The sequence below is a fragment of the Cinclus cinclus genome, chromosome 3 (genome assembly GCF_963662255.1).
Source record: "Cinclus cinclus chromosome 3, bCinCin1.1, whole genome shotgun sequence".
Lineage (NCBI taxonomy): Eukaryota > Metazoa > Chordata > Aves > Passeriformes > Cinclidae > Cinclus > Cinclus cinclus.
In genome coordinates, this window is record NC_085048.1 from 91,234,696 (window position 1) to 91,262,652 (window position 27,957).

The window sequence follows — 27,957 nt, forward strand, 5'->3', positions numbered from 1 at the left end:
ATGCGCTCGGAGGCGGCGGCGGCGCAGCTGGGCGGCCTGGAGATGTTCGCCAGCGCCGGGAAGGGCCGGGGGCTGCGGGCGCGGCGGCGCTTCGCCGTGGGGGAGCTGCTGTTCAGCTGCCCGGCCTACGTGGCCGTGCTGACCGTCAGCGAGCGCGGCAGCCACTGCGACGGCTGCTTCGCCAGGTAGGGCCCGGGCGGCTTCGCAACTTTCCCCCTCCTCGGCTCGTGGTGCTGCGGCAGCGTGGAAATTTAAACTCAGCGCTGGTTTTCCGTGCTCAGCAGCTCGGGAAAGAGAAAGGAAAATGGAGGGGAAAAAAAAAAATTCTGCTCTTCCCGTGCTCTGGCGGTCACGTAGACACGTGCGTAACCATCCTCTGGCAGGAAGTTTCACTGATCTGTCTTAAGTTTTGTAATAACTCCGCGTTCGCTGGTTTTAATGAAGGTTTGATAAGGGAGAAAGGGTCTGCAATCGCCTAATTCACACTTCACATTCCGTAGTGCGGATGGAATATCTGTGAATGAAATGTCTATATCTCCGCAATGAAATATACAGAAATATCTGTGTATTAGCTCTGTCTGAAACCTCAGTCTGCAAATTACTTTTACTGGGGCGGAGCGCAGGCAACGCAAGAAGTTGTTTGTCGCATGGCAGGGAGCATTGGGACTGGAGTGCTGCCTGCTCCTGCGTGCTTCGGGATTCCTGCTGCTGGAGGGATGCGGGGGGCTCGAGTTTGCCGAGGCTTCTGCAGCTGCCTCCTCACCTGTGTGAACGGGAGGTTTGCCTCAAGCCTCTCAACATGAGCTGCTATAGGGAAAAAGAAAGAAAGAAGGAAAGAAAGAAAGAAAGAAGGTCTATTAGGGTTAGCAAATTCAGCATGGATGTGACACTCCGGCATGTCACACCACACCATATTTTTAGAAGGTGTAGTACTTTCGTGCCTTCTGACAGCTTACTGAGGAATTAAGTCCTTACCTGGTTATAACTCAGAGCAAATGTTAGTAGTTGCCTCAGTAAAGGCACGCATCCTTTTTCTTTCCTCATTACCTTATCTACTTGTGACTTGTTCACTTGGTTCACCCCTCTCTTTGCATATGAGCACCTAATGTAGTTCCTGGTGAAGCTGGTCATAGAGTCCCATCAATTTGAAGAAGGGTACAGCTGATGTGATTTTCCTCACCTCCCTTACATCTTTTCTCAGCCTCTAAGATTTGAGTGGAGGTGTTGTTTTTCGGTTTAAGGTTTTGTTAAACTCTCGCACCTAACCACAAATTTCCTTGCGCCAAAGAAACTGTCTGGTTTTGTTTATCATGTTCAGATTTCTCTTACAAAGGACGGGGAAATACTTCCATACTTCACACATATGAAGTAATACCGTAAGGATAACTATTATCTCGTGGAATAGCTTTTAGTTACCTTCGGGAGCAGCTGCTTGTTATCCATGCAAGCTTCTCCTTTGGAGTTCTGGAGGAGCACAGCGATCAAGGAACACACTGACTGCAGCAGGACAGCAGTTAGCGGGGTAATCTGAAACTTATTTCACACCAGGGTGATGAAGTGCCACTAAGAGGAGCGATGTCTCGGTGATGTAAGGTGATCCGCAGTGCTCAGCCCTGTGCTCTGTGTCTGTGACTGTTGCATTAGCACTGAGCTAGCACGTACCAGGTTCCGAGCTGTGCTTCTTGGACTCACAAAGAGCCCTAGCGGGGAGGCTGTGGGCTCGGCACCAGCCGTGGGAAGGGAAACTTGGCGAAGCTGTCATGAAAGCTTTTGTGTAACAGGGGCAGAATGAGGCCGTAACATTGTGTTTGCATGAGATAGTGGTTGTTACTTTAAATACGAGGTTGTAATGTCAGCAAGAGGAGTCGTGATGCTAGCCCAGCTCGCTCATGTTGCACCTTGTGTGATTTGCAGATAAAATCAGAGGATGCCAGACTTGCTGGGCTTTATGGGCTCCTAATGCCAGTGACCGCCAAAATGTTGTACACTATCACATCATATGAGGACCCTCACCCTTGATTTACTCCAGCGAGCTTACATCAGTTTGAGGCAATTTTTTTTTTTTTTTTTTGCTACTTACACCAGGGAGGGTATGCAGACATTTTAAAAGCATTCAGTACTGCTGAGAGATCCCTACTGCTGTCATACCAAAATGTCACTTGTTGGGTAACACATGTTCTATTTTTGGTGGGATCTGTTGCAACACATGCACTTTAAAGAAGAAAAGGACCTTCCTCGTGGCAGTTCCCCCTGTTGAGGTATATACAAATATAAAAAAGGAGAGTGTGAGCCTTAGGTCTGCTCAGAATACACAGATATCAGACCAGACAGGGTCAGACAGTAAGGGCCTCTCAGGTGACAGGAGATCAAACAGTATATTTAATAATGCAGAATTTGTTCTTGGCTTTTGGAGGCACTTACTCAACAAAGGTCATGCATTCTATAACCAAAGAAGCAGTAGAATGGTCATAGCAGAACCAAAGGGTTAATATTTGTGAACAAGTACACAGAGCAGTTTTAAAGTTTGCAAAACACAATTAAGTTTAGCTCATTATGCATCATATAGTGGCAAAAAATGATGCTGTCTGTCGAATAGCATAGAGTAGCATTTTTCCAAACCCAGCAATTCATCAAGAAAGCACAGTGCTTTTGCATAATGACGGTTGCTTGGAAAAAAGTGCTTTTGAAAGTCTAATACAGTTTTCATTGTGCAATGCAAACTACTGTGCAAAAAAGTGATCCAGCATACAGTTTTGTTTCATTCAGGTTTCTATAGCAGAATAACTTCTGTATTCTTTTTTAAGGAAAGAAGGACTGTCCAAGTGTGGAAGATGCAAACAGGCCTTTTACTGCAATGTGGAATGTCAGGTATGGTCATGCAATTTGTGAGGGTGGGGAAAAGGAGGGTGGGGGTTGCAGAACTCTGATTTTTGTTTGTGTGGCATTGATGTTCTCTAATTGTAGTTATGGTTAATAGCAGTCCAGTCAGTTCCAGCATCCCACAGATGCTGACCACGGAGTTCTGCATTGGACAATTACAGGATTTCGACATGGTCTGCATGAGTCTTTCAAGATCAGTAGCTTCAGGGCTTGGTACCACTGAGACTTTGATTAGAGCTGCCTGTCAACCCACTAATTATGTCTGTATTACTCCCTCTTTTAAGGACAAACCACATAATTTAGCATTAGCTCACTAAACTGGTAAGAGATCCTGTGTCTAATAGAAAAGAATCGCATCACTAAATCCATCTTAGGAGAGAGATTTTTAGGAGATTTTTTTTTTTTAGGATTTTTAAAAAAATATTTGCAAATATTTTGAGTATTGAGACTACCACAGCTGATGGTAGTCATAACCTTTTGAAACCTAGCAGGCTTTCTCCTTAACTTACTGACTGTGGCAACTTTTTTTCTTTTTGTATACTTCGTGTTTTAAAGGCTCCTGGATGTAGAAGATAATGTGTATACTAAAGTAGAGCAATGCAAAGCCATCCAAAATATTTCCATGCAGTTTTAACTCTGTTTTTAATTAAAATTAGAATAAATTAAAAAAAAAAGAAAATCTAGTCTTTTTGGGCCCTCCACTTGATGCAGAAGAATTATTAGTTTCAGCATGGAAAAACTCAACAGGGTTGCTGGTTGAGTAACGTGAGCTATGCAATGTCTATGGTGCTGGGCACTGAGTGTGGAACACTGCTTATGAAGGATTTGAGTCACCCAAGGTCTGGCATGCAGCTGTGTGTTAGCTATAAATAATGCAAACCTTCTCCCACGTTAACGTGCTGTTGGGTGCATGGGTGTGTGCCAAGTAGTTTCTGTTGTCATTACCTGGACAGAGATGTCATGGTTTGTGCTGTTCAGTTCCCAGGCACTTTGGACAGGGCTCTTGCTTTTATTTCGAGGATTTATCTTGCTCTCCTCTTGCACAGGTTTGCACAAAAGAAGCCTGACCTGTCCTCAGCTTTCCTTCTTTTACCTCCCCAGCTTCCTGCTTTCCCACAGAATCCTAGTGAATTGTGGGTTAATCGAACAGCCTTTTAGTTTTGAGGCACCAGGAGAACTCAAAAATGCTTAACAGAAATGAATTTTTTACAAAATATGCTGTAGCTAATAGAATTTCCAAAGTGAAAGCTTACTGTGTGAGCCTCCTTAAGGGTCTTGAGAGGAATCTGGATGAGTTTTAAAGACAGTGTAGAGAAAGCCTAGGATTCATTCATGGAAAATGCTTGTTCTAAGAAATGTTTCCTCATGTCATTATTTCTTACAAGCTTTTAACTAGATGAGGGAAGGAAATCCTCGAATACAGCAGCTGTTCAACAGCTTTTATCTGAGACTGTGAGTTTCTTCTCTTACTATCTAAAATGTACAATGGTTTATGAAACAGCTATGTAAGATTTTCTGAAGTAGGAAAGCTCAGTAATTTGTACTGGGAAAAACAGCAAGTAAATGTCATATTGGAAGTAGAAGAACTTATTTCTTCTCATCTGTGGTCCTTTGCTTTCATCACCAAGTAGCCCTCCCTCAGCGTTCTGACTTCCAGCCTTGACAAAATTTATACTTTTATATTTACAAACAAGGAGAGCTTGATTTAGTTTCCTTTTTTTTTTTTTCCCTCCCTTTCCCTGGTAAAGTTTTGTACATGTATTGCTTTTTTTAGATTGATTAAAAAAAAAATCTTTTGATGGTCAGAATTCTCTCTCTCTACAGGGACATGTTCCTAGAGTAAAAACCTGAACTGCTCAAACTGAGTGTCCTTAAGTCTGCTAAAGCTACTCCTCAGCAAAAGCTTGTCTGTCTGATAAGTTAGTGAATTAGAATCTTTCCTACCTGTTGGTGTGTGGTGTGATGCTCTAGATATAAAGGCCTTTTTTAGATTTTGTTGATGTCTAAACTATAGTATGACATGCACAGGTATTAGCAACTCCCTCTTGCTGGTGATACACATGTGGCTTTTTATTCCCTAGTTGATATAATAGTCTTACATCTTTTAGGCCCTTCTGAGTCTGATGAAATTTATGAATGCTGCTGAGATTGAATTCTTTGACAATTTTTCCAAGTTACCTTCCAGCACAATATTCTCTAGAAACTGGTCTCCACTGTCTGTACGTGCTACACAGACAGTCTGCACTGCATCTTCATCCCTGTCTTGTTCAAAGGCACTTTTCAGCAGTTCAGCAATTCTCTGTCAGAGCCAGAAAGGATATCTGTGCCTTGATACTGAATTTGTAACACTGGAATGTACAGGAAATGTGTCCTTTTTGCCCCCATGGATGTAAGACATCATGCGACAATGATAAAAGACAAGGGCTGCTCTTGAGAACTGTCATGGTATTGTTCATTTCATTTGTATTTTCTAAGTTAAGTTTTCCCTGAAATCCATATATTTTTGCTCAGCTAAAAATTGTATGTACCCAACAAGGGCATGATATGATTTCATATGTTGGTTAATATCTTGTTAGTCAATACAATTCAGTTAGACAAATGTTTACCATAAGAGGCATACTGGGATAAAAATCCAAAGCTTTTGAGCTTACTCTCTTCTTACTTAAAGATGTCCTATACCACAATTTATAGGAATTCTTGCTCTTTGTGGGGAGGGGTGGATCTATGGCAAGTGGATTTATACACACACACATATGCACACACACAGGCTTTGGCACAGCTCCTTAATGTTCCTGTTTTCGTGTCTTATTTTACTTTTAAGATAGATAACCATGTGTTTGGGCTATATTAAGCTGGATACTTGCATAGGTGTGGATTCAGGGCATGTCAGAGTGGAAGCTACCTTCACTGCCTGACCTTGCTGCTTTTAATGTTTTGTGGGTTGAATCTAGTCTGGGTTTGCTGGCTCTTTCTTTTCCCAAGCCCTAATCCAGGTCTCCTTTTAAAAAGGGATTGTGATTTTCACACCATCCCACTCTCTAGTTTCACCTCCTTGGACCACAGGCCTGTTATTATAACAATGGCTTTCAGCCCCCATCTGCAGCTGTTTGGGTCTTGACTTCTTAAATTATAATAATTTTAGTCAAGCAGGAGGAGACCTGTGCTCATTTTTTCTCTTTAGAAATTAGCTGCTGAAACACCCCAAAGAGAAATGTATTAAGAGAGTTATGTGGTTGCAGTTTTGGAACTGGTGATCTTGAACTGGCTGCTGGAACTCCTCTCGCTGTTATTACACATGGCTATCATTTATCCCAGCCAGAGTGGAGATCAGCTAGCCAGTGTGCAGAAGGAGATGTTTCTGTGGTGATTTTCAGCACTCGAAATATATTTTGACCAAACCATTTGTGTTTTTCTCAGCATGTCATATTAAAGGTTGCTGTAGTTGGTATTGCTGGAGTAAGTGAAGCAGGTCTTTTTAACCAGCTAGTAAGCCTCAAAATGTAGTTGCACACCTGTAATTAGCATTAAGCAGGTGTGTTTTAAATGGTACCTTGTAGAAATTGCCTGCTCCTCTTTGGTGAGCTGTAGAAAAAAATAGAAATTTTTTTGCTGTAATGATTCTGCATGAAGGGATTTCGACACTGCAAGATTGTGTTGGGTGTCTGTCCCCCTGTAGAAAAACTTTCCCAATGTATTTTTCTTTGGTAGATATCTCCATGCACATGTTAAATATTAACCCATGGAACTCAAATACCCTGTATAGCCCAGCATTTGGTAAATGATGATAGGGAAGGATGGCTGTGAAGATACATAGAACCTCTACCTTCACTGCTTGTTGAAAGGGTGTATCAGAGAAATTTACCAATTTAATATCAGACATCAGAAGTTGCCTCGCTGAAATTCAGTTAAAGAGTTGGATGCCATTTGATCACAATTGGGCCTTAAGACTTTGAAGAAGTGAGATTAACCTCTGCACTGTCTTGCCCATCATTTCTCTCTGATATTTGTGTGTATTTCTTCTTAATTGAGTGAAATAGAACAGAGTTTTTATTTAGTATTGAAAAAGTCCATGTGGAAAAGGAGGTATGAGGACATCTGTTTGGGTTTGAGTCTTGGGGTTTTTTTAATATTGTATTTTGTTACTTGTTTTCTTTTTCTCCTACAGTGAGGTATAAGACAGTGTGCTGGGAATCAATCCAGTAGTCCCGGATGGCAGAATCTTTTTGAAGAACTTGGTAAAAAGGGCTGCTCCCCTGCTTTGATGTAAAAAGCATAACCTTTAAAGAACTTCCCTTCCAAAAGTGTTGTCAATCCTAAATGAAGGGAAAAATATTGTGGATGTAATGAAAATAGGAAGAAAATATCATTAATGTAGCATTGGGGATTCAGCTAGAACAATGCTACTTGTTATAATTCAAACTACTTGGAGGAAAATGTGGAAGAGAATGCAAAATAGTCCTGCTGTGATCGCAGGGAAAGCTGCTGTCATGGTGTTTCTATCCCAGGTATTACTCAGTCATCAGAACTCTTTTTTTTTTTTTTTTTTTTTGTGGTGTTTTGGGCTTTTATCTCATTTTGCACAATTCAGCCGTATCTTGTCCCTTTAACCTCCCCACCAGTTCACATAACTCAGTATGATTCTGCCTGGGGAAAGATTTTAATTAACGACGTGTAAAGAATAAAGGGAGAAATGGATTTTTTTGAAAACACTGCTTCGAGACAGGCACGTGATTTTACATTTTGATTTTTTGTTTTATCAGGTAATTTCTCCTGTTTATTTAATGAGTGTGTGTGGAGGAGAGTCGTGCAAAGCTTCAGGTTCAGTGCCTTCACTTTTTGAGCAGTCATGCTGGAGTTAGTGGGTGTCCTGGGTAAGCAAGAAGAGGTGAGAGACGAGATTTCCCTCTGTCTCTTTTTAGCCTTTAGCCTGTAGATTCCTTAGCAAATGCTGTCATGAATTTTCCAGAAAAGTTTTCAGGGTATACATAGGAAATGGGTCTCTCTGGGGATGCATTTTGTAGTGTGACAGCTGCAGGAGAGTCGAGAGTGTAATTTCACATGACATGATTACAGTGTAATATACTATTTTGGTTCTGGTCTGTATTGCCACATCCTCTTAGAATATTTACACTGGAGCTCATTTCAAGCAGCCTGTAAGTAGTTTTTTTTGGAAGTACCAAACTGAGATATCAAGGACAGCAAAGTTGACATTCTGAGGGGTTGAATACCCTTGCAATGTTGCCCTGCTTCAAATCCTACCCAAGGCTGGGGCTGGTGTTGACCTTTCTTTTTCTAATAAAATAACCTCCTAAAGCTATCTGTACCCAGTACAGTTAAAATAACTGTTTTGAGCGGAATAATTTTTGGTGCAGTAACTCTGAAATTAGTGATCTCAGCTTTTGTTTTGATCTGCAAAACCTGGAAATAAGCTGAGCAGTCGAGGCAGGAGGCACTGAGGGTCCTGATTCCCCTGTTTACTGTTTTGGGTTGTTGTAGGTAGCCTGTAGCTGTAATTCCCACAAGGAATCTCCCTCCCAGCAGACTTGTAGCATATCTACTGTGTAGATGCTTCAGACAGCCTCCAGTGTGTCTCCCTAGTGTTTCAAATGGCTCTTGCCTTCAGTGATTAGGCAGCTGAGGGAACTTGTTCCTTCTGTGCCACTCAGTCACTATGATGGGCCATATTGTTGAGTTTTTATAATTATTTTTTATAATTGGGGGTGAGTGGGCCAACACAGGATCTGCCATACTGAATGAATCACAGAAATGGGATTTAAGAACATTCTGGAAGGTGATAAAAAGGTTTTCAAGTTTTCACTTATAGATTTGTGGGATTTGTTGTTTTTTTTCTCTGCTAGTGTTTTCCACCAGTTTGAATCTCGTATGAAAACAAAATTTGATGCTCCCTGTGCAGACAGAACGCTATAGGTCTGTTCTATAAATTTATAAATGTGTGTTTGGGATGAGATATAGCAATAAATAACTGTCAATTCCTTTAATATTTCCATGTTTAAATGAATTAATAAATAAGTAAAATTAAATTTGGCTCAGTCTGTGGACAGCTCATGCTAATGCTGATTGTTACTATGTGATTCTCTGCTATTCTTTGGAAGGGTCTGTGGCCTTGGGTGAAACTTGTAGACTGACAAAAGCCAGTGAGTGCTTTGTGCCATCAGTCCTGTATGTTGTTTCTTTCTGTTGAGCTAGGAATATACTATACATTACCTAAACTATGGTCTGTACATTTAACTGAAATGTTTGTCTATATTAGTGTGTTTTCATTGTCTAGCTGTACTTTTAGTCTTCAACATTTAAGGAAAAAAAATCTGATAATTCCATCAGAATGTTTAGGTTTGACCTTACAGTCAAATGATTCTTAATGATTTTGAATCCATTGACTTCAGACACTTTACTTGTGGTTACACCAGGGTCACCTCATAATGAGGGGCCAAGGTATTAAATGGAAATGAACCAAATAAAGTCATCAAGCTGAGACCTACTGCATGCTCACATGCTTGATCTGAACAATAAGAACTGCTGATTTATAAATCTTGATGTCTGCTTCTTCGTCATTTAATACTTTTATTCTGTTGAGTAAATGAAGATATTCTGACCTCAGCTTATTCCTTTGTGAATTTGTTAGAAAAAAAGCAGAATAGCTGTACCCCTTAAATGTGACTCAAGCTTTTGTTCAGATTTAGTGAGCATCATCTTATTTTTTAAAGAAAGGATCTGGCAGGACTTGCTTCAACCCCTTTTTCATAAATTTATCTCCATGACACTTCTTTTTTTTTTAATTTTTTTTTTTTTTTACATTTTCAGAAGGAAGACTGGCCAATGCACAAGCTGGAATGTGCCTCCATGTGCACTTTTGGGCAGAACTGGCATCCCTCAGAGACTGTGAGGCTAACAGCAAGGATCCTTGCCAAACAGGTGAACAGAAGGCAAAGCTTGGGAGGTTTGCTCCTGCTCCGGGTGCCAGGGAAGGCAGGAAAAGGAAAACTGACTGACAGTAACGGTCCTTGCAAAGCACACACACATACACACACACACACTCTTAAGTTTCCTGTGTACAGACAGGTGTAACACAGAGCTGGAGCAGCTGTATGAACTGACCATCAGAGCACTGACCAGCATAATCCAGCTGGAGACTTCTGTGGGAAGTTGGTGAAAGGCTAGTGAGGTCTTCAGCTGTAACCTGTGGCCAAGGTATTGCTGAACAGAGCTTGGAAATGTTTACTGATGGCTTCACATTGATGTTTCAGCCTCTGTTCTGGTATATTTGAGCTCTTGGTTACGTGTCTGGGCAAGCACCAAGGCCACACTGATGAAGAGAAAGAAGAATAAAATTTGGTATTTGGGCTTAAATTTCAAGGAAAGCTTCTAGAGTTATCTGGCTGCAGGCACTGATAATACCTTTGTGAAGCAGTTGCCTGTTGTAGTATTTTTCAGCTACAGTTCCACAGCATTGTGCAGCATATAACTCCCAGTACATTTGTGAGTCAAAAACACCTCTGAGGTATTCAGTTATAAACATTTATGATTATGAGTTAGCTGGTGAAAACCAGAGTTTGAGAGAGAAATCTCAGACCCTTGGTCTTTGGAGAAAAAGAATATTGTAAGGAAAGAAGATTGCCATGTCAACATCTATTTCAATGTTCCTTAACTATATGGATACTGAGGAAAGCACAGGTGCTTACAGGGAGGGGATGGGATTCATGAGTTTCAAGGTTATTGTGCTGTGTATCTTTGTACAGCTCTAAACTCTCTCTGCAAAAACAAATCCTCTTTGAAGCATATTTTTGTGATTGAGGTCTGCTTATGTGGCAAGGGCAACCTGGATACTGTATGTAGGGAGGATTTTGGTGGCCTGCTGGGAAGGTAGCTGCATCCTTGCTGTGTGTGTAGATATGTGTGCATGAATGTACATGTGTGTAACTTAATTAAAGTGCAGTTTGGTGGTGATGCACAAACAAAATCGAATGTTTAATGACAAAAAGTCATTGGAGTAAATTTCTGCTTTCATCACTTACAGGGAGGGGGGAGAACCCAACATGTCATATAAAAGCTAAATATGCAAACCATAGTCCCTGAACCTCAGCTGCTGGGCCACCTGCAAAGCCATATTTAATGGCCAAGATTACAAAGAAGTGGCCTTAGGCCAACAGTGGAGCATTGCTTTTGAACTCTGTCAACAGTCAGTTTATTCACTTTCCTCAAAGCAAAGCCTGTCTTCTGCCTGCTTGCTATTGTTAGCAGCTTTCTGGGTGTCTAGAACAAAGCAAATGACATATTTAAAATACTGTTCAGTTTATGTTTATAAATTTGATAGGATTTCCTCTTTTGCTGCCTAATTTGGTGTGGAGAGACTATTTCTATGCCTTTACTTAGGGCAGTCAATTTAACTCATTGTCGTTCATCAACTCTTTTAAATTCCATAGACTGTGCATTTGGATCTGTCTTACAGGCAGAGTATGAGTATACAAAACTGCCAAAGTGAAACATTAAAATCTTTTCGTATTTTTCCCCCTTGTTGTTAGAAAACTCACCCTGAAAGAACACAGTCAGAGAAGCTGCTTGCTGTAAAAGAGTTTGAATCACGTAAGTAAAAAATGCTTGCAGTTTAGCAGAGGTTTTGATTTAACTATATTAATGATTTGTTTCCCCATGGGTCCCCTCCATGAACAACTTTCAGAACATCCTGCTCCTGCTGGAGGAAAGAAGTAAACAAAGGAGTAAACAAAGAGAATTGGTTCCTCATTTTTTTGAAAGTGCAGTGCTCTACTTGCCTTTTTTTTTTTCCCCTTACCTCTTTGTGGGAGCTCTGAAACAAGGATGAAAACCTAAACAGAGTTAATTAAGTAGCATACATCCATCTCTTGCTTCTCTGGTATCCTAGTGTCTTTTGAGAATTGTAATGTTGTAAAATTAAAATAGCTGGTATTTGTTACCAGAAGGCATAAAATCAGAGACAGCACAGTTGCTTGATGGTGACAGTGACTAAGGGGCTAATTGCAGAACCCTCTGGACTGTGCTTCAGTGTCTGTCACCGCCAGTCAAATCTGACATGTTATATAGGATTCCATGTCCTAAATGCTCTAAAATAATCCAAAGAAGGAGATAAGGCAATGGCTTGCTTTCTACTGGAAAGCTACTGTTTACATCCAAGTTAGAAACTGACCATTAGTAACCATCCTGGCACAGTTTTCACCAGTCTGTTGTTTTCTTTCTTGGTGCTGAGCATAATATACACAGAGGCAATGGGTTGTGTAGTCACATTACTCACTCTGATGGCTTCCAAAACCTTTTACAAAATGCTGAATAAATGTACTCATTGCTAGGACTTGAGGTAGCAGAGTAACGAAGCACAGTACTCTTATTTCCTTCCTGAACAAAAGCTCCTGTCATTGCTTTTGGGACAACTTGGGGGGAAAAAGGGGAAAAATGCCAACATTTTACTTTGCCTAGGGCAAGGATAGTTCTACAGGTAAATTGGCAAGATTGAGGTGGAGGAGAATGGGTAAGTGGTGAAGTAATTTCTGTGTATTCTTCTGCATTGTAGCTTGTCTTTAATAATTTATTAATTTGGGAGATAAAAGGCTGAAATATTGTTGTCTGTTGCAGTGTCCCAGTTGTCCTCTAGAAGCCTTTGTTTTGTTAGCGGGCATCCCTGTTCGTGCTGCCTTTTTGTCTCCCCTCACTGCTTAGCACACCCTTATCAGGTGTCTGAACGCTTTGCAACACCATACACAGGGCTGGAAAAGGCACCTGGCTGTCAGTTGGAAGCTCAAAATTCCTCATTTCTGATTTGTCTTAAATTTCATCAGATGGTCCTATTTCATTTTCCTCAGTGTTTTCTGTGACTCCCCCATCATTCACATATGCTCTTACAAGTGATTTCCTTTCTTTCACTGTTGTGCAGCATTTTCTCTCCATTATTGTTTTGACTTGGAGAGAACTAGTAACACTGCCACTGTGAGAGAGTGGATTAGGAAAACACTTCCAAACACTCTGCTCTTGAGGGGAGAGAGTGTCTTGAGGGGACCAGGAGTATGTGGCTGATCATCTAGCTTACTCTGCATGGGCCACATAAGGAAAGGTTCAGTAGCCATGGCTTTGGCTAGAACTTGTCATGGGCCTGAGGGTAAATCTCTGAACACAGTTGGCAGGTGTGCCATGACATTTCCACTGATGTTCCAGCTGTCTGCTATTAGTAGATGTCTGTAGTCTCAACATCTCTGTTGGTGGTCACCCCCCAGCCCATGGATACGTGTGCACTTTCAGGCACTGTTTGCTACCTCCTGAAGCAGGTACATGCAACAGATCAGGTGGATTGCATTCCTGGGCACCCTCATGTTATCCTCCTCCTGCTGCAAAGGAGAGGCCCTGTAACCCGCCCCAGGGTTGTTGCTAGATCCCTATCATGTGTGGCCACAAAGAGTTTCTGTGCTAGGAAAGACCACATCTTTCGAAAGCAGCAGGGATAAGCAGCCTTAGCAGCAGTGTGGTCTGGTTTGTGCTGGTGAGGAATAGGTCTGTATGAGAAAGTTTCATTATACAAAGCATGCTTTCAGGTGAGTGACATTTAGTGTGAGTTCACACCACAGCAGGTGGGACCATGTAGCTCATAAGGTCATGTCAGACAGCTGAGGACAGCTATCCCCAGCTGATAGGCTTCCAGAGGGCTGGCTGGGCTGTTTGCTCAAGTTAACAAATGCACTTTAAAGACTACAACCCAAGAAAGTAAGGTCTGTGTCCAATTATCTGCTAACCTAAAGATGTGAGAAAATGCTTTTTAATTCTTCTTGTTGGGCATGGGCTGGACTCAAAGATCTTGAGGGTCTCTTCCAACCTTGTGATTCTGTGATTCTATGCTTTTGTAACACACGTGGCTTTAGAAGAGGCAATGTTATGTTTGTGGAAGAGCAGGCACTTGCAGTACTTCCAAGTGGCTTGTCCCTCAGGGGTTTCTGTTAAAGTCTGGGCCTCTTCTAACCTAAGTCTACCTGGAGGGATTTTCCTGTTACTGAAATGGAATGTATTTTTTATCCACAGACCTTGACAAACTAGACAATGAAAAGAGAGAGCTGATTCAGAACGACATTGCTGCTCTTCATCACTTTTACTCAAAGCACTTGGACTACCCTGACAATGCTGCCCTTGTAGTTCTCTTTGCACAAGTAAGTTGGCTAGAGCACAGCCCTGCTTAGGTGGATGGTGCTGTAGGAGTTTAGCCTTTCTAAAAGGGGGAGAATGTTAATGGCAGTGGGAAGGGTAGCTCTTTGCTTATCTTAGGTACGGATGACTATACTTGATGGAGATCTGCTTAATTGAGCAGTAGTGGCTGGATATGCCCCACTTCCATTCTGAGGGTAGAGACTCTTGTCTGCAGACTTTCTGTGAGGTGCTTCTCAAACACTGAAGAAAAGGGGAAACAGTCTTTAATAAACCCTGTCAAAGTTAAGTTTCTTGTGGGCCAAACATAGTGTGGCTGTTGTTGAACTAACATGGAAGGCTGCTGGCCTGAGACCCTGCAGAGGCAAATCCTTCATTCAGGCTTCAAACTTGTAGAAATCCTTGCTGGTCAGGTCATCATTGTGTTTGACCTTCACAGGGAGTAAACTTCAGAGATACAGAAAGAGCAGCAGAAAGCACAGCCTAAAACTTTTATCTGGTGTGTGGCTTTTAAATGTAGTCAGGTGGTCTGGCCATCTGGAGGGATGAAGGAAAGACAGGATGTCTTGTTAGATGACTTCTGATGTATCACTTCTTTTTTCTCACTTACTTTTAATATGCATCTGAATTGAATGTATTGTAGTGGATGGAATAATACACCAGTGGAATACTGAAAGATCCATTTTCTTATTTTTCCTCTTTTGCATTAATACAAGCTAGTTTTGTACTTAAGTTTCAGAATAAAATAGTATCTTGAGATGGGGTCAAATGTTGACCTCTGTGATGAAAGCTGAGATGGAAATATCCTGTTTGGTAGAGCTGGGCATCTACCAACAAGGAGGCACAGTTACTATTTTCTTAATACAGCGGTACTCTTATTCTGCAAGGAAATGGTTCTTTAGGATGTTTAGCATCTGCTTATCATCCTTTGTGTTGTTTCTAATTACACATTTCCTTTCAATGACAAGGGGTTTTTCTCTTATGAAGACTTTAAAAATTTATATTTGTCAGAGGGATAATTTGAAGATGTTAGTACAACCAATTTCTTGTGGTGTTTCTGAATATTTTTATTAGAAGATTTCATTATCTTGGCTATAATGACTTGTGTTTCATGTCCTGTCCAAGAGCAGCTCCACCAGACTGTGGTACTTTAACTGACTTCTGTGAGCTGCTGACTCCCAGATCTCATATTCCATCCAGTCTTATCTATGGAGGTCACCTGTAGTTTTTACCTTAAGCTCATCCTGATCATTAGGTAACACACTGCCACTGTGGACATTGGAATTTTCTGAACTAAAATTTCCAAAAGTCATCTGGATGCTTCTCAGAAGCGTTTTACAGTATGGAGCCTTCTGAGGTGTTAGTCTCAGGACAAACCCTTCCAGAAGAAAGGGAGGTATTCTTGTACTTGAGCTGTACAAACATGTTTCCTAATGATTAGTTAACTTGACCTAAAACCAGTATTATGGTATTATATATTATTATACTTATGCTCCTTTGTTTTCCTTCAGTATTTACTCTGGCCTCATGTGGTCTATTTTGCTCCTCCATTCCCCATTGTTTTTCCCTGTGGTTCAGGGCAGTCATTTGGGACTTCAATACCTCTGACTCCTTCACATTGCTCTTAGTGAGCTTTGCCTGATGCTCTTCCTTACACAGCCTAAGGTGTAAGTGGTCCTTGTGAGTGAAATAGAGTTCTTTTGTCCGAAATCCTTGCCTTTCACTACTCTATTCTCCAGCTGTTGGCATCATTCTACTCTATTTTGTCTTGAGGCTGGAGCTTTTCTTCCTCAGTCTCATCTTGTTTTACTCTTCAAACAGTTTCTCTCTTGCCTCAAGTTCCAGCATCTCACACTTTCCCTGAAGACATTGCATGTTGTGTCTTCCTTAGCACATTCTCTTTTCCACTGTTGGGAACAACATTGAACTCCAGTTTTTCTGCTGTTGTCTCTTCACTCCCTCCACTTTGCATGCCTTTAGTCAAGCATTCATCTGGTGAAACCAGTGACATTTCTTCCCTTCTAATCCTTCTTCTTGTGTCATTTCTAATATGATACTTTCATGAAGTATGTTGGCTCTGGCTTAGTGGAGGGGAGTTGACGATAGCTCACTACATATTTTTAAATATTTTCCTGTGATTCAGAATCATCAAGCTGTTCTTTGTCAGCCTTTGTAGCCTTATGTTCTTACTTGCTGTTTATATTTTCTTTCCCTTCTATTGTTTTTGCATTCAGCAATTACATTTTGGTTTTGGTTCAGGTATGCTCTTACATTGGCCAGTGGAGTAGCATGCCCATCTTGAGAGACTGAGAATCTTTGGGCACTGTATTGCTAAAAATAACAGGATAAAGATCAAGCAAAGATAGCAGACATACTGAGAAGTGAATCAGGATACTTGCCTTAATTGTGAACTCACCCTGAATAGTTCATACCTAAGGAGTGGCTTTGGGTATTTGAGTATTTCTAAAAGCCAGTCCAGGCTGCATTCCAGCTTGTGGGCATATCACTTTGCTTGGTGAGCAGCCTGGTCTATTGGAAGGTGTCCCTGCCTCTGGGGATTGGAGGAAAAACATGAGATTGGAACTTGATCTTTACAGTCCCTTCCAACCCAAACCATTCAATGGTCCTGTGTTTATTGTTGGTAGTATTTGTTGTCAGCTCTTACCCTTTCCAAAGCAACTACTGTGCTGTACTTGGTTGACTGTTCCTGTGCCCTTTCTAGCTTTAACTGGTCTTGGACATGTCATTTTAGTGAGTAGTTGTTTTAGTGCATTACTGGTGCTTTTTTCATGTTTGTAGGGAGATACTGGTGAATGTGGGAGAGGATTCCCTTTGTGTCAGTATGTATGTGATTTGAAGTGGAAGTGGAATAAAGTACTTGACTGAGGTGCATTTTGGCCACTTAAAGTCATGCAAACCACATGAAAAAGCTGTAACTGCTATAAGATTCCTTTGACTTGGATGAGAACAAAAGTGAGAAGGTTTTAAAACCTGCTTGAAACTATTCTATAAGAGAGTTTTGTGTAAAAGTTCTTTTTGATCCTGTGTCTGTTTAAATTAGGAATACACTTCCCCTCATACTCTGTCCTTTTCCTGTCCCCTTCTATTCTATGTCTTTATGAGGTTCAAGTCTTTCTCAGTGCTTTTGTTGTTTTCACATGTGCTTTAGCTGTAGCTGACATGTGCAGTCTTTGATGACAGGTGCCATTGTGGCAGGTCTCTGTGACATATGCTGCATGAAAGCTCTGCACTGCCCCAGCCTGGCTGAGTTTGCTGCCCTTGATTCCCACATTGCTCCTTGCATGTGTAGTTCTGCTTTGGCCCCTCCCTTGTCATGGCCAATGTTGGGGCAAGGTTTTATGTGCTCTTTTTGAGCCCCACTCATCTTGGTTGGTCCTCCAAGGAGCAATTCACTAGATGTGTCCTAAGCAGGTGCAGGTGTTGGACTGTCAGTTCTTTAGTGTCCTGTGTATTCCTTTGGAGTGGGACTTTGTCCTCACTTCACTTCTTGAGATGTCATGGAGCTCCCTGTGAGTCCTGGAGAGGTGGATGGAAAATTGTAAGCAAATTTCTGCAATTGTGTTTGATGCATGAGAATGTGAAGTGTGTACACATGAAGTACTCAGCTGACCAGAAGCTGATCCAGCACCTTCCTCTTTTTTCTTAGGTTAACTGTAATGGCTTCACAATTGAAGATGAGGAACTCTCTCATTTGGGATCAGCCATATTTCCTGAGTAGGTTGAAAAGATAAAATTAACTTTTTAAAAACAAATAGAGGAAGTAGATACCTACCAAAATAATTATCTTGTTGTAAATATCTTTAATTGGCTACTGAAATGTGGCTAATTATTTGCAGCAGTTTTTCTGAAAAATCCAGTAATTTTGGTAAAATTGCACATGTAATTGGTTTTGAAACTTAGATTGTGAATTATATTCAGGTTGGTAGAAAATGCTTGGGTAGCAGGTTCTGAACAGGGACATCAAGTAATGATGAAAGCCAAATGAAAGGGATTGCAGGTGACATGGTCTGTTCACAACTTCCTGTTTTGGCTGGGTGTAATCCTTCCCCTGGTGCTCTCTGAACAGTATCCCTACTACCTTTGTTTCTTGGCAAATAATAAATCCCTTTCATAGCTTCTTTGAGCCTCCTTGCTATGACAGTGAAAAAAATGTACAAGCTTCTTAGCTTTACAAATAAACTGCAGATGTTAAGTGTTAACTGCAGTTCATGAACAGGGGACTACGGCTTTCTTTAGGGCCAAGAAACATTTCTTGCATTTTTAAATCTGCCCTTCCCAGTTTATATTGTAGGAGAGGAGGGTATTTTCTGCCCCTGATCTTTGCACAGCCTGTATGAAGGTATTAGCACTGAGGCTTCCTGGTGAGGCTTGGATTACTCATAGCTTATCTATGTCAAAGAAACCTGAAACTTATGGTTGCCCACTTAAAGCTAGATGTGATTTTGCCAACTGCTGCAGACAAGCAGTAGTAGCTAGTCCTCGCTTCACAGATTACTCTTCTTCTTCAGGCAGGTCTACCTGAAGTTATCATCCCTGATCTACAGATTGGAAATTAATGCCTTGAAATGCCCAGGATCAGAGTCATTGTGGGAAGAGGAGATTATTAAGCCAGGATGTCCTGGAAAAATGTCCACCACCATCCTTTGTAAATGCTCAGGATACAAGAGTCAGATCTTTCCTACTTAACAGCTATGTCTGTGAGCTAAGCATACTGAAGAGACAGTTGTTATTTTGCTAGATTGGAAGAGAAAGAATTAAAATTACAATTTTTTTCTCAGATAAGCAGTGAACTTCACTTTCTCCAAGCTTGGTAATAAGAGGGTATACTTTTCTCTATCCATGCAGGTTTTTGTCCAAATCATGTGCTTGTATAACAGAGAGAGATCTCTTCCCTGCCACTTCAAACATGGAAGCTGTTCAAATTTGAGTAGAAGACACCTAAAATTTTAATGCCCATCTTAATTTGCAATGCAGCAAAGACTTTTGTTTTCCTGTAATTTACTTGTTTCCTTTTAGGTTAAACATGTTTTTTCTTTCTCCTCTGAGGAAAACAGTCTGTCTATCATGTTGATAGTAAAGCTGTATGAACATACCTGTCAGGTGTCCTGTAGCACTGTAAGAAGGGAGAAATAATAACTTGCCTAGTTCTGCAATAATAGGGTTTTAAAATTGTAATGATTCATTAGCACAGCCATTCTCCATATCATTAGAATAAATAACAGTACAACAGATTTTCCCAAGATTACGTTCATGTTAAGCCTCAGAATAAAAACAGCTTAGAGAGACCGACTGACTCAGTCTTTCAGATTTATTTATTTTGTGAAGTGGTGCTTAACTTTTTGCCTGTTGCTTGTGGTGGTTGTTAGGGTAAACATTTACTTTTCTACTTTTACAGTGTTGCATTGATGAACCATAGCTGTTGCCCAAATGTGATTGTGACTTACAAGGGAACCTTGGCTGAAGTCAGAGCTGTTAGAGAGATTGAGCCTGGAGAGGAGGTAAATGCAATGTTTGAATGTGCTCTGTTCTTGTGCAATCTGACAGGATCCATTCTGCTTCTCAGGAATCATTTCAGTTAGATGGCAATCTAATAACAGAAAGAAGGATCTCTTGTTTCTCAGAGAAATGCAAGATGGTGCTTTGGAAAAATTAGGATGAAGGGATTTTTGGAGGTGGTACTCAATTTTTTGCTAAAACATGGGAAGGGCACCTACAGCAGTCACTGTGTATCTGCCAGCCTCTCTCTCAGTTTATCCATCTGTAAAATGAGGCTGAGTTTACTGATGTTTGGCTGGTGCTTTGAAATTCCAAGATCAAAGCAAATTATTACTGCTATAATAGTTCCCAGTGTAATAGTAATGTGTTGAAATTGAAGCCAGAATAAACAAGGTAAATGGGTACAGATAAATCCTCTGACTTCTGTTTGGACAGAGCATCCACAAAACATGGGACTTGGTCATATCACCTCAGCAGCATTTGCTGGAAAATCAGAGGAGCAAATGTGTGGTTTTAGGTGGAGTGAAACTGTACAGAGAGGAATAAAAATCTGTGAAATTGAGTAAGGCTCTGGGTTTACCTTGAAACTTTCTCAATCAAATAATGAATTTGGCAGGGAGTTTTAAACAGTAGAGCTGCACTTTAAAAACAAAACAACCAAAAAAAGATGCTAAACAGAGCTGGGGAGGATGTTCAAATACCTGCAGGGAATGAGGATACTGAGCATCCTCTCTGGGGATGGAGTTTGCACAGAATTTCAATGGCTCGTTTGTAAATGTTAATTTAATGGGCAAAGTTAATGCTAATAAAGTCAGATTTCATTTTTGATAACGTCTACTGTTTTCTGAGGTGTGTGATAGCAGCCTGGAAGATTTTGTGGATTATATTATTTTATAATATAATATTATATATTATATCCACTATTTTTGTGGATTATAGCTGTTCCCCCTTGAGAACAAAGTGAGTTTAGTTGCTGTAGCCAAGGGTGAATGACTCTGGTGAGCAGCTTCTTATGATACCATTTGCCAGTGATGATTTGTCTGTGGTGTTTGCAGTCGCTGCAAAAGCTTTGTGGTAACAGATGAGGACTTATTCTAAATTCAGAATTTTGTTGTGGATTCCCAGACATTTTCAGCATTTTGGGGAAAGCATATCATTAGAGGTAGAGTTGTGGAGTCCTTACCTTGCTCGGTATCATTGTCAGGTGGAATTCTGCCTTAGAAGCTACATCAGCTCTCCAGGACCTCACAGGTTTTGCAGGTTGGCTTTTCTGACACTTCAGGGTTTTCTAAACGTGAGCTGTGGCTGTGTGTGGTCGCAGTGCAGTCTCCCAGCCTGTGTCTCCATCTTCAGGCTCTGTGCAGCCATTGCAGGGCAACATTTTAAAGGATTTTTTTTTTTGCTGTTAATGTGGTCCCTGCGTTCCACATGCTTTGAAATTGTCGAAGGAAAAGAGTGTGAGGGAAAGTGTGCGATGACATGCTCACACTTAAGAAGAAGGTGGACTGTATGAAATTGCATGTAATTTTACTTTTAAAGAAAAGAAAAACTTTAAGTATAGAGACTGAGCAAAGCATTTCAAATAACTATAGATGAAGAAATGGAGCTAAAGCTGTTCCTTGGTCTGCAGAATGATCAACTATGCTGTGCATAGGACGTATTTCTTGGGGGAGATCTCGTTTTAAAAGCACTGCATTAAAGCTAGTTGCAGGGGTTCTTTTCTGAAGACCATTGAAATAGAGGAAAACTTAAGAATAGTGTATATGAAGGGCCTTTAAAATGTTCAAAAGCAGGTTTTCTTTCCTTTAAAATATTGCTGCTGAAGTAAATCTGATATTCATTCTCCTTGAACTGGAGCACTGGGCCTCTCTTCTTTTCAGAGATCTAAAGGTCTTGTGCTAAGTTTCTAAAGCTGCTAGTGACTGCTGTTGCCCCAATTTTTGTAGGTTTTCAGAAAGAAAAATTTGAGATTCCAGCCTCCATAAAACCAGGCCACTGTAATTTATCCTAGGCTGGATACCTGAAATCGTTATTTTACTTCTGAAAAGTAGGAATCTCTTTGTAGTCTGACAGGAGCCTGAGATTTATGCTGTGATAGTTTCCTTATCCACACCTGAATCTTGCTGTCCTGGGTGCAAGCCAGGGTAATATTGAGGGAAATTCCATAATAAATAGGAAAGGAACACTTCTCTGTCAGGTTGCATTTGCAAGTGACTAGTCCTGATGCTGCTAAGGGGCTTGGAATGTGGGAGAATGGGCAGGTAAAGTGGCTGCAGGGGTCCACAAGCTGCATGAATAAGTAGTTGTCATACTACATACATCAGAACTAGTATAGTAAGTATGTTTAGTGATGCTGCTTCTCACTAACAGTTTTTTGGGGTTTTTTTACTGTGTAGATTTTTAGCAGCTATATTGACCTGCTGTATCCCACAGAAGACAGAAATGACCGGTTAAGAGACTCCTATTTCTTTAGCTGTGACTGCAGGGAGTGCACTACTAAGGAAAAGGTAATGGAATTGGTGTAAAGTATACTCCTGACTGTCAAGGCACCTACCCATGTCCTTAGATGTAATATCCTATCTGGCTTAATTACATTTTGGAAAGTAGGATAATGGGGATGAGGGGAGGTGGTTGTGTTTTTCTGTCTTTCTGTCCAGAATGCTTTCTGATACTCATTCTTTCCACCGTAATCATGACACATCAGGAAATTTCCTGGTAGAGACCTATTTAAAGTTGAGCTACAAAGCAAAGATGAAAACGTTGTTAAAAGTAGATAATTACACTGTGTCTATGCTACCTGGCCAAACAAATTTAGCTCAGAACTTAACTCCCAGTGAGTAAATCTTGCTTGAGGCATTTCTGGAATAGAGTGCTGCTGCATTTCCTGGTTGGGACATTGCAGTTAATTCTGGGGGACATTGTATGGCATGTCTGGATGGTTCTGAGACCCAGGAGAATCTGAGGAATGGTCTTTTCTACAGTAGCATCATATTGGTTGGCTCAGGGACAGCGCGGTCCTGGGTCACAGCCCCTTGTGATGTGCAGGCCAGAGTTCATTAAACGTGAGCTGGTGCCCCTCAAAGGACAAAGAAAGATCCAGGCAGTGTTCCTGACAGCAAGCTGTTAGGTTTTTTAAAGAAAAGCACTTATTGGAGGGAAAAGGTACCCAAAGCCAGCAGGTACTGAGACAGCTGTGCCTGTGCAACCATTTGGACCTCCTTTGCTGAAGGTCCTACAAGAATTGAGATCTGTGTAGCTTATCTGTCATTCCAGACAAGATCAGGATGTCTAGCATAATCTAATCCTTAAATTCCAGATTGTTTTTCGTCCCGTTTTTACCAGGTGTCTTTTTGAGAGCTGCTTCCCACACTGACCAGACAGCTATCTCTTCCCCTAAATGGTGTCATCTTTTGTGAATCTTTTTTTTTTTTCCAGATAGTACCCAGTATTGTTGCTTGAGGCTATTCTGTTGCTACCATATCATTTCTGTTTTTCCCCACAGTGACCTTGATAATTTTGCCACTGCGTTTAATGAAGCCAGGATTTCATCTGTGATTTTCAACAATGTGCTACTCTGGGAGTCACCTGTCACTCAGCCTCCTTCAGTTCTGGAAAGGGTTCCTGTAGCTCTCTCATCTGGCAGATTAAATAATAATTGTTGTTTCTGCAGCAATGTGAAGCTTAAACAGCAAAAAATTGTCTCTAGATTGTAGCTGAACTCTTCATGAAATAGTATGTTAGAGAGATAAGAGCAAGTGGAGCTGTCCAGCAGAAATAACAAAATATATGGAAATGTGGTTTTGTCTGTAGATCTGAAGGATCCTTTTCTGTACTGAAGATCATGTCATTTTCCACAGAGATATCATTTGGTAGTCAACCTAAGGTCCTTGCCCTATTATAGCCTTAAAACTAAGGCTAAATTTGTTTTAATCCCTAATCATTTGGAAGCAGTGAAATTTCTTATGTAAAACCACTTGCAAGACAAAATTGAAAAGCTCTTCAATCTTTCAAAAGAAAGGGCCTTCTTGGAAGTAGAGAATGGCAGATGAACTGGAAGGCCAGGGGTTCCTAGGATTTCTAGCCAAGGCTTTAGAGAAAAATTGCAGGTGCACATTCTGCCTTTGTTTTTTTCATTCTTTGAAGAGCATAAGTTCATATCTGTGTCTTATTATTAGAAAAATTTTCTATAGCAGGTGCACTTTTATTTGTAGGGCTTGGAACCTGCCTTTGTAAGGTCCATTGTGTTTCCTTCAGGATAAAGAGAAACTGGAAATCTGCAAGCTGAATGATCCTCCGTCAGCAGAGACGGTAAAGGACATGATCAGATATGCCAGGAACGTGATTGAGGAATTCAGGAGAGCCAAACACTACAAATATATCCTTTGTCTTACCCTGACTCCACTGGTGTGTGACCTAAACATCTTGCTTGCTGGACTTCAGAAGTACATGCAGGAGGAATACTATGACCATTAGAAATTAAACTTACCTCTGTCCTCTTTGTGTCTGAAGGCATCATCATGTAGTTGTATAACGAGAGGCCATAGATTTATTGCATTCCTTGACTTCTTCCTACCCCCTAGTGAATTATTGGAGATCTGTGAGCTCAGCCTGGACAAGATGGGTGCAGTGTTTGAAGACAGTAATGTTTATATGTTACATATGATGTACCAGGCCATGGGTGTCTGCCTCTACGTGCAGGACTGGGAAGGTGCGCTGTGCTATGGGCAAAAAATTATCAGACCCTACAGGTAAATATGAGAGACTAATATTTTTTAATGCTCTAATTAATAATCTGAACAATTAAGGCACGTTTGGGCAGAGAACACTTCTCTCAGTGTATGTCGTATAAACATTCTACCCATAGGAATATTTAAATAGTGTTTGTTGCTATCAGAATGTGGTCTGCAATATATAGCAGGACTGACTTGGAAATCCTTACTCTGGGTTCTTAAAATAATTTTGTGCCACCTTGGGTGCTGTGCTAATTCCGCTTAGCTGGGCAAACACCGGTTTCTAAAATACCGTAATTTTTTACGAAAGAAGGGCTTCAAATTCTGCATCTGCAGCCAGTATTTCCTACGAGGTAATGGATGCAAAGCCTGTGTTGCTGCCAGCCTCCCGCAGTCTCCCAGCGCTCCGTCTCTGCAGCAGCACGGTGGGCAGGGCTGCAGGAGAGCAGAGCCGTGTCCCAGGGCTGGGGCCGAGCAGCAGAGGGAGCTGGAGCCGAGCTCAGCTCTGCGCTCCGAGCTGGGGGTGCCCCACATCCCTGATCCCGCTGCCCCAGAGCTGGAGGTGTGGGAGAATGCCCAGGCTGGAGCCCTGCGTGGGGCAAGGCAGCACAAGGCAGCACACAGCCTCTGCAGCAGACATGAACGCTGTTTCTGATAGAATTCCCTGTTTTTGCAGTTGGTTAGAGCCAGCCAGTTACGCTGGCTGTGTCTGGTCCTGCCGTGAATCTCCCAAACAGATTCTCGTCTTGAGACGTGACTCTCTTGCCAGCTGGGGGGGAGCGCAAGAAAAGCTCTCCCTTTGGAACAGATGCCAACAAAAAGTCACAGATCACTTGGCAGAGAGCAGTGATACAAAGAAGGAGCCAACATTCCCCCCCCACCACCACCCCGGGGGCTCAGTGCTATTTATCTTCCCTGGGACTTGCTCAGCTCCTCTGGCTCTGAGCCTGGCATTCCAGGTCAGCTCTGCCCGCTCGGTGTGTGCGAGCACAGAGTGCCATGTGTGCCCCGCACACTGCGGAGGGCCCCTCGCTTTCCAGCCCACCAACCATTGTGGAACACACAGAGCTACTGCTGCGGGTGCAGGGTGCCTCCAAAAACCCCTAACAATGCAGGCTCTCTCTGTAGCTGGCTAGATTAAAACTAGTGGCAGAAAGTCATTGCCATCTGACAGCTGTTCGGAGGCATATGGTAGTTTCAGTCCAGTTCCCAGCTGACAGGCGTCCCCATCCCAGACACAATTGGCACTGGCTCTTGGCAGTCACGGCAGAGGGGATGAGCACTGAATGGGCAGGGGCAACGAGAGGCAGCTTCTTGCCCCATGAGAGGGGGACAGAACGGGAAAATGCTATGACACTGCCAAAGTCGATAAAGCTGAATTTCTTTCTCTCTTGCAGTAAACATTATCCCTCCTACTCGCTGAATGTTGCCTCCATGTGGCTGAAATTAGGGAGACTGTACATGGCACTGAAGAACAGGACGGCTGGAGTTAAAGCCCTGAAGAGGGTATTTATTGCCTGGTTTCTCCATTAATAACACCAGTTCAGCCATGGGCTCGTTGAAACACTCTGTGCTTCTCTGTCAGTGAGCCTGGCGTGGTAGGAAATGTACCATGTGTTAATGTATTTGGTCACTGGATTTTTGGCTCAGATTTGGTTTTTCTAGAGATGGAGGATAGGTCTGCTCTTGGGTGCCTTTTCACAGTGGGTTCACACTGCAGCAGCTGGAGTGAGAATTATGCTTAAACATTTGCTCTTGAGTTCTTCACTGAGCTAGAGCTGCACTAATGTAAATGAAGCAGAACCCTATCTTCCCCTCATTTGCTGGATAAGGCCAGGAAAAATGCTTGGCTTTTATAAAAGGCACATAGTGCTTCATTGAAGTCTGCAATTTCTATATCCAACTTAGAGTAGACATGCTTTTGGTGGTTATTTGTTCTGGAGCCAGTCGATTTTTACATAGCTGAAGGGAATTCAATGCATCTGGTAATGCTGAAATTGGCAAATACAGCATTTTGGTTTTATGTTTTTCTTCACTCCTTTTTGCTAGTCTGTGCCTTTTTCTTTATGTTTTTAGTCTGTTATTTTTTGTTAGTCTATACTGTGTTTCTTGACTATTTTCCCCTATTGTTGTTGGACAGAAATTTGTTCTATTTTCTTAAGCATCAATGACTACTGTAGCATATAATGACTCGGTGTGGAATGTCACAATGTATTTATTTCTTCTTACTTTTTAGATGCTGGCAAGATTTTAGCCAGCAAATAACAGCACCATCCAACCATGGTGAAAGATGCTAGAAGACTATATCCTCTAAAATTTAACTGTTACCCAGTTTGAAACTGGCATAGGTTTTCCTTCACTGTGATGTAAAACCCTTGAGCAGAAATGGGAATTGTGCCAGTAGGAGCATGGGATGGGGGGTAGGGAACTGTGAGGTAAATTTGTTGGCATAGTTAGTTTCCTAACACAAACATTTTCTAATGACTCACTTCCAAAAGCTGTCTACAGGAACTGCCCAAAGTTATCCCAGCCTCTGAAGTTTGGGATTTAGTGGAAAAGCAAACCCATTGTTCCCTGTCAGTTTGTGAGCAGCTCAACCAGAAGGTCCTCCTTTCATTTTTGGAGCAGGAGGAGGGGTGGAGTAATTTCTTGCTGCTGAGGTAGAACCAAAAGCCCTTGTTGTACTGACTTAACAAATACAAGAGGATAAAAGTTCCCCAAGGATGAAATGACTAAATACTCAGAGGGCCAGGATAGTGCAATTCCTTGCTCTGTCTTTGGTCTTTAAAAATTCTCTGACTTACATGGAACTTTTTTTCTCAGTGCTCTCTAGTGCTGCCTTTTATCATGTCTTTTCTCAAGTGGAAATCCTGCCCCTGCACACACTCCAGGGCAGGAAAGGTGTCAGTCAGGGGTTTGGCTGCCTGCAGCCTTCCCTCTCCAGCCTGGAGCAGGCTGCAGGTGAAACACCAGGGAGTTGGACACAGAGCGTCTGTCCAAGTCTTATGGGATCTCACTTCTGCCTAAGAAGTTGCTTCCTTCCTAAAGCATTGGCAGCCCTTGGAAAGAGCAGAGGGTTTACAGGCTTAAGTTTGAAATGCCTCAGCATTACTCCTGCACTAGGCCTGCATGTCTGTGACAGCTCAAGGATAAATTGGTAGGAGCAGAGCTCGCTCTGATACTAGCTAAGTCCTCTATTGGATTATTACCCACCACACTTGCAGTTTTCTGTCCTGGAGCTGGTTGCATTCAAAGTAGTTTTGTCAGAAATATAATTTTAAAAGGTGCTTTGGGCTCCTTTAAGATCAAAGATGTATTCTCTGAATACAAAACCTTTATTACTTAGTTTTGAATTTCATTTTATTTCCTACTGGGTTTATGACTACAAGGGGACAAAAAGTAGCTAGAGGTGTCAGACTGCTTCAAACCTCTAAAGAGAGTATTTATAGCCTGGTGTTATATATGAATCAATTGTGTGAATATATTTTTTTTTTCTTTTCATAGGCAATTGCTATCATGGAAGTAGCACATGGGAAAGATCATCCATACATTTCAGAGATCAAAAAGGAATTAGAGGACCACTGAGCCTTTGAATCTATGCAATCCTTCAAACCTTTATTTAAAAAGCCTTGTTATGGAAACCTTCAGGAGCACT

The 27,957-nt window shown here is 41.6% G+C and overlaps 1 protein-coding gene across 1 annotated transcript; it reads left to right on the plus strand.

The window, feature by feature from the left end:
* On the plus strand, positions 1-27,932 carry SMYD2 (SET and MYND domain containing 2). Its single transcript, XM_062489303.1, has 12 exons — positions 1-185; positions 2,805-2,868; positions 9,703-9,813; positions 11,421-11,481; positions 13,936-14,060; positions 17,723-17,790; positions 19,472-19,574; positions 21,969-22,079; positions 23,827-23,947; positions 24,146-24,320; positions 25,700-25,808; positions 27,807-27,932. The coding sequence occupies exons 1-12, from the start codon at positions 1-3 to the stop codon at positions 27,885-27,887; spliced, it is 1,314 nt and encodes a 437-aa protein (XP_062345287.1). The 3' UTR covers positions 27,888-27,932.
* The last annotated feature ends 25 nt before the right edge of the window (positions 27,933-27,957 follow it).

Bases quoted from the DNA above. Each gene is read 5' to 3' on its own strand.
- SMYD2 (XM_062489303.1), top strand. From the start codon at position 1: ATGCGCTCGGAGGCGGCGGCGGCGCAGCTGGGCGGCCTGGAGATGTTC. The intron at 2,869-9,702 runs GTATGGTCATGC...TTACATTTTCAG, and splicing joins ACTGCAATGTGGAATGTCAG to AAGGAAGACTGGCCAATGCA. The intron at 14,061-17,722 runs GTAAGTTGGCTA...CTTTTTTCTTAG, and splicing joins TTGTAGTTCTCTTTGCACAA to GTTAACTGTAATGGCTTCAC.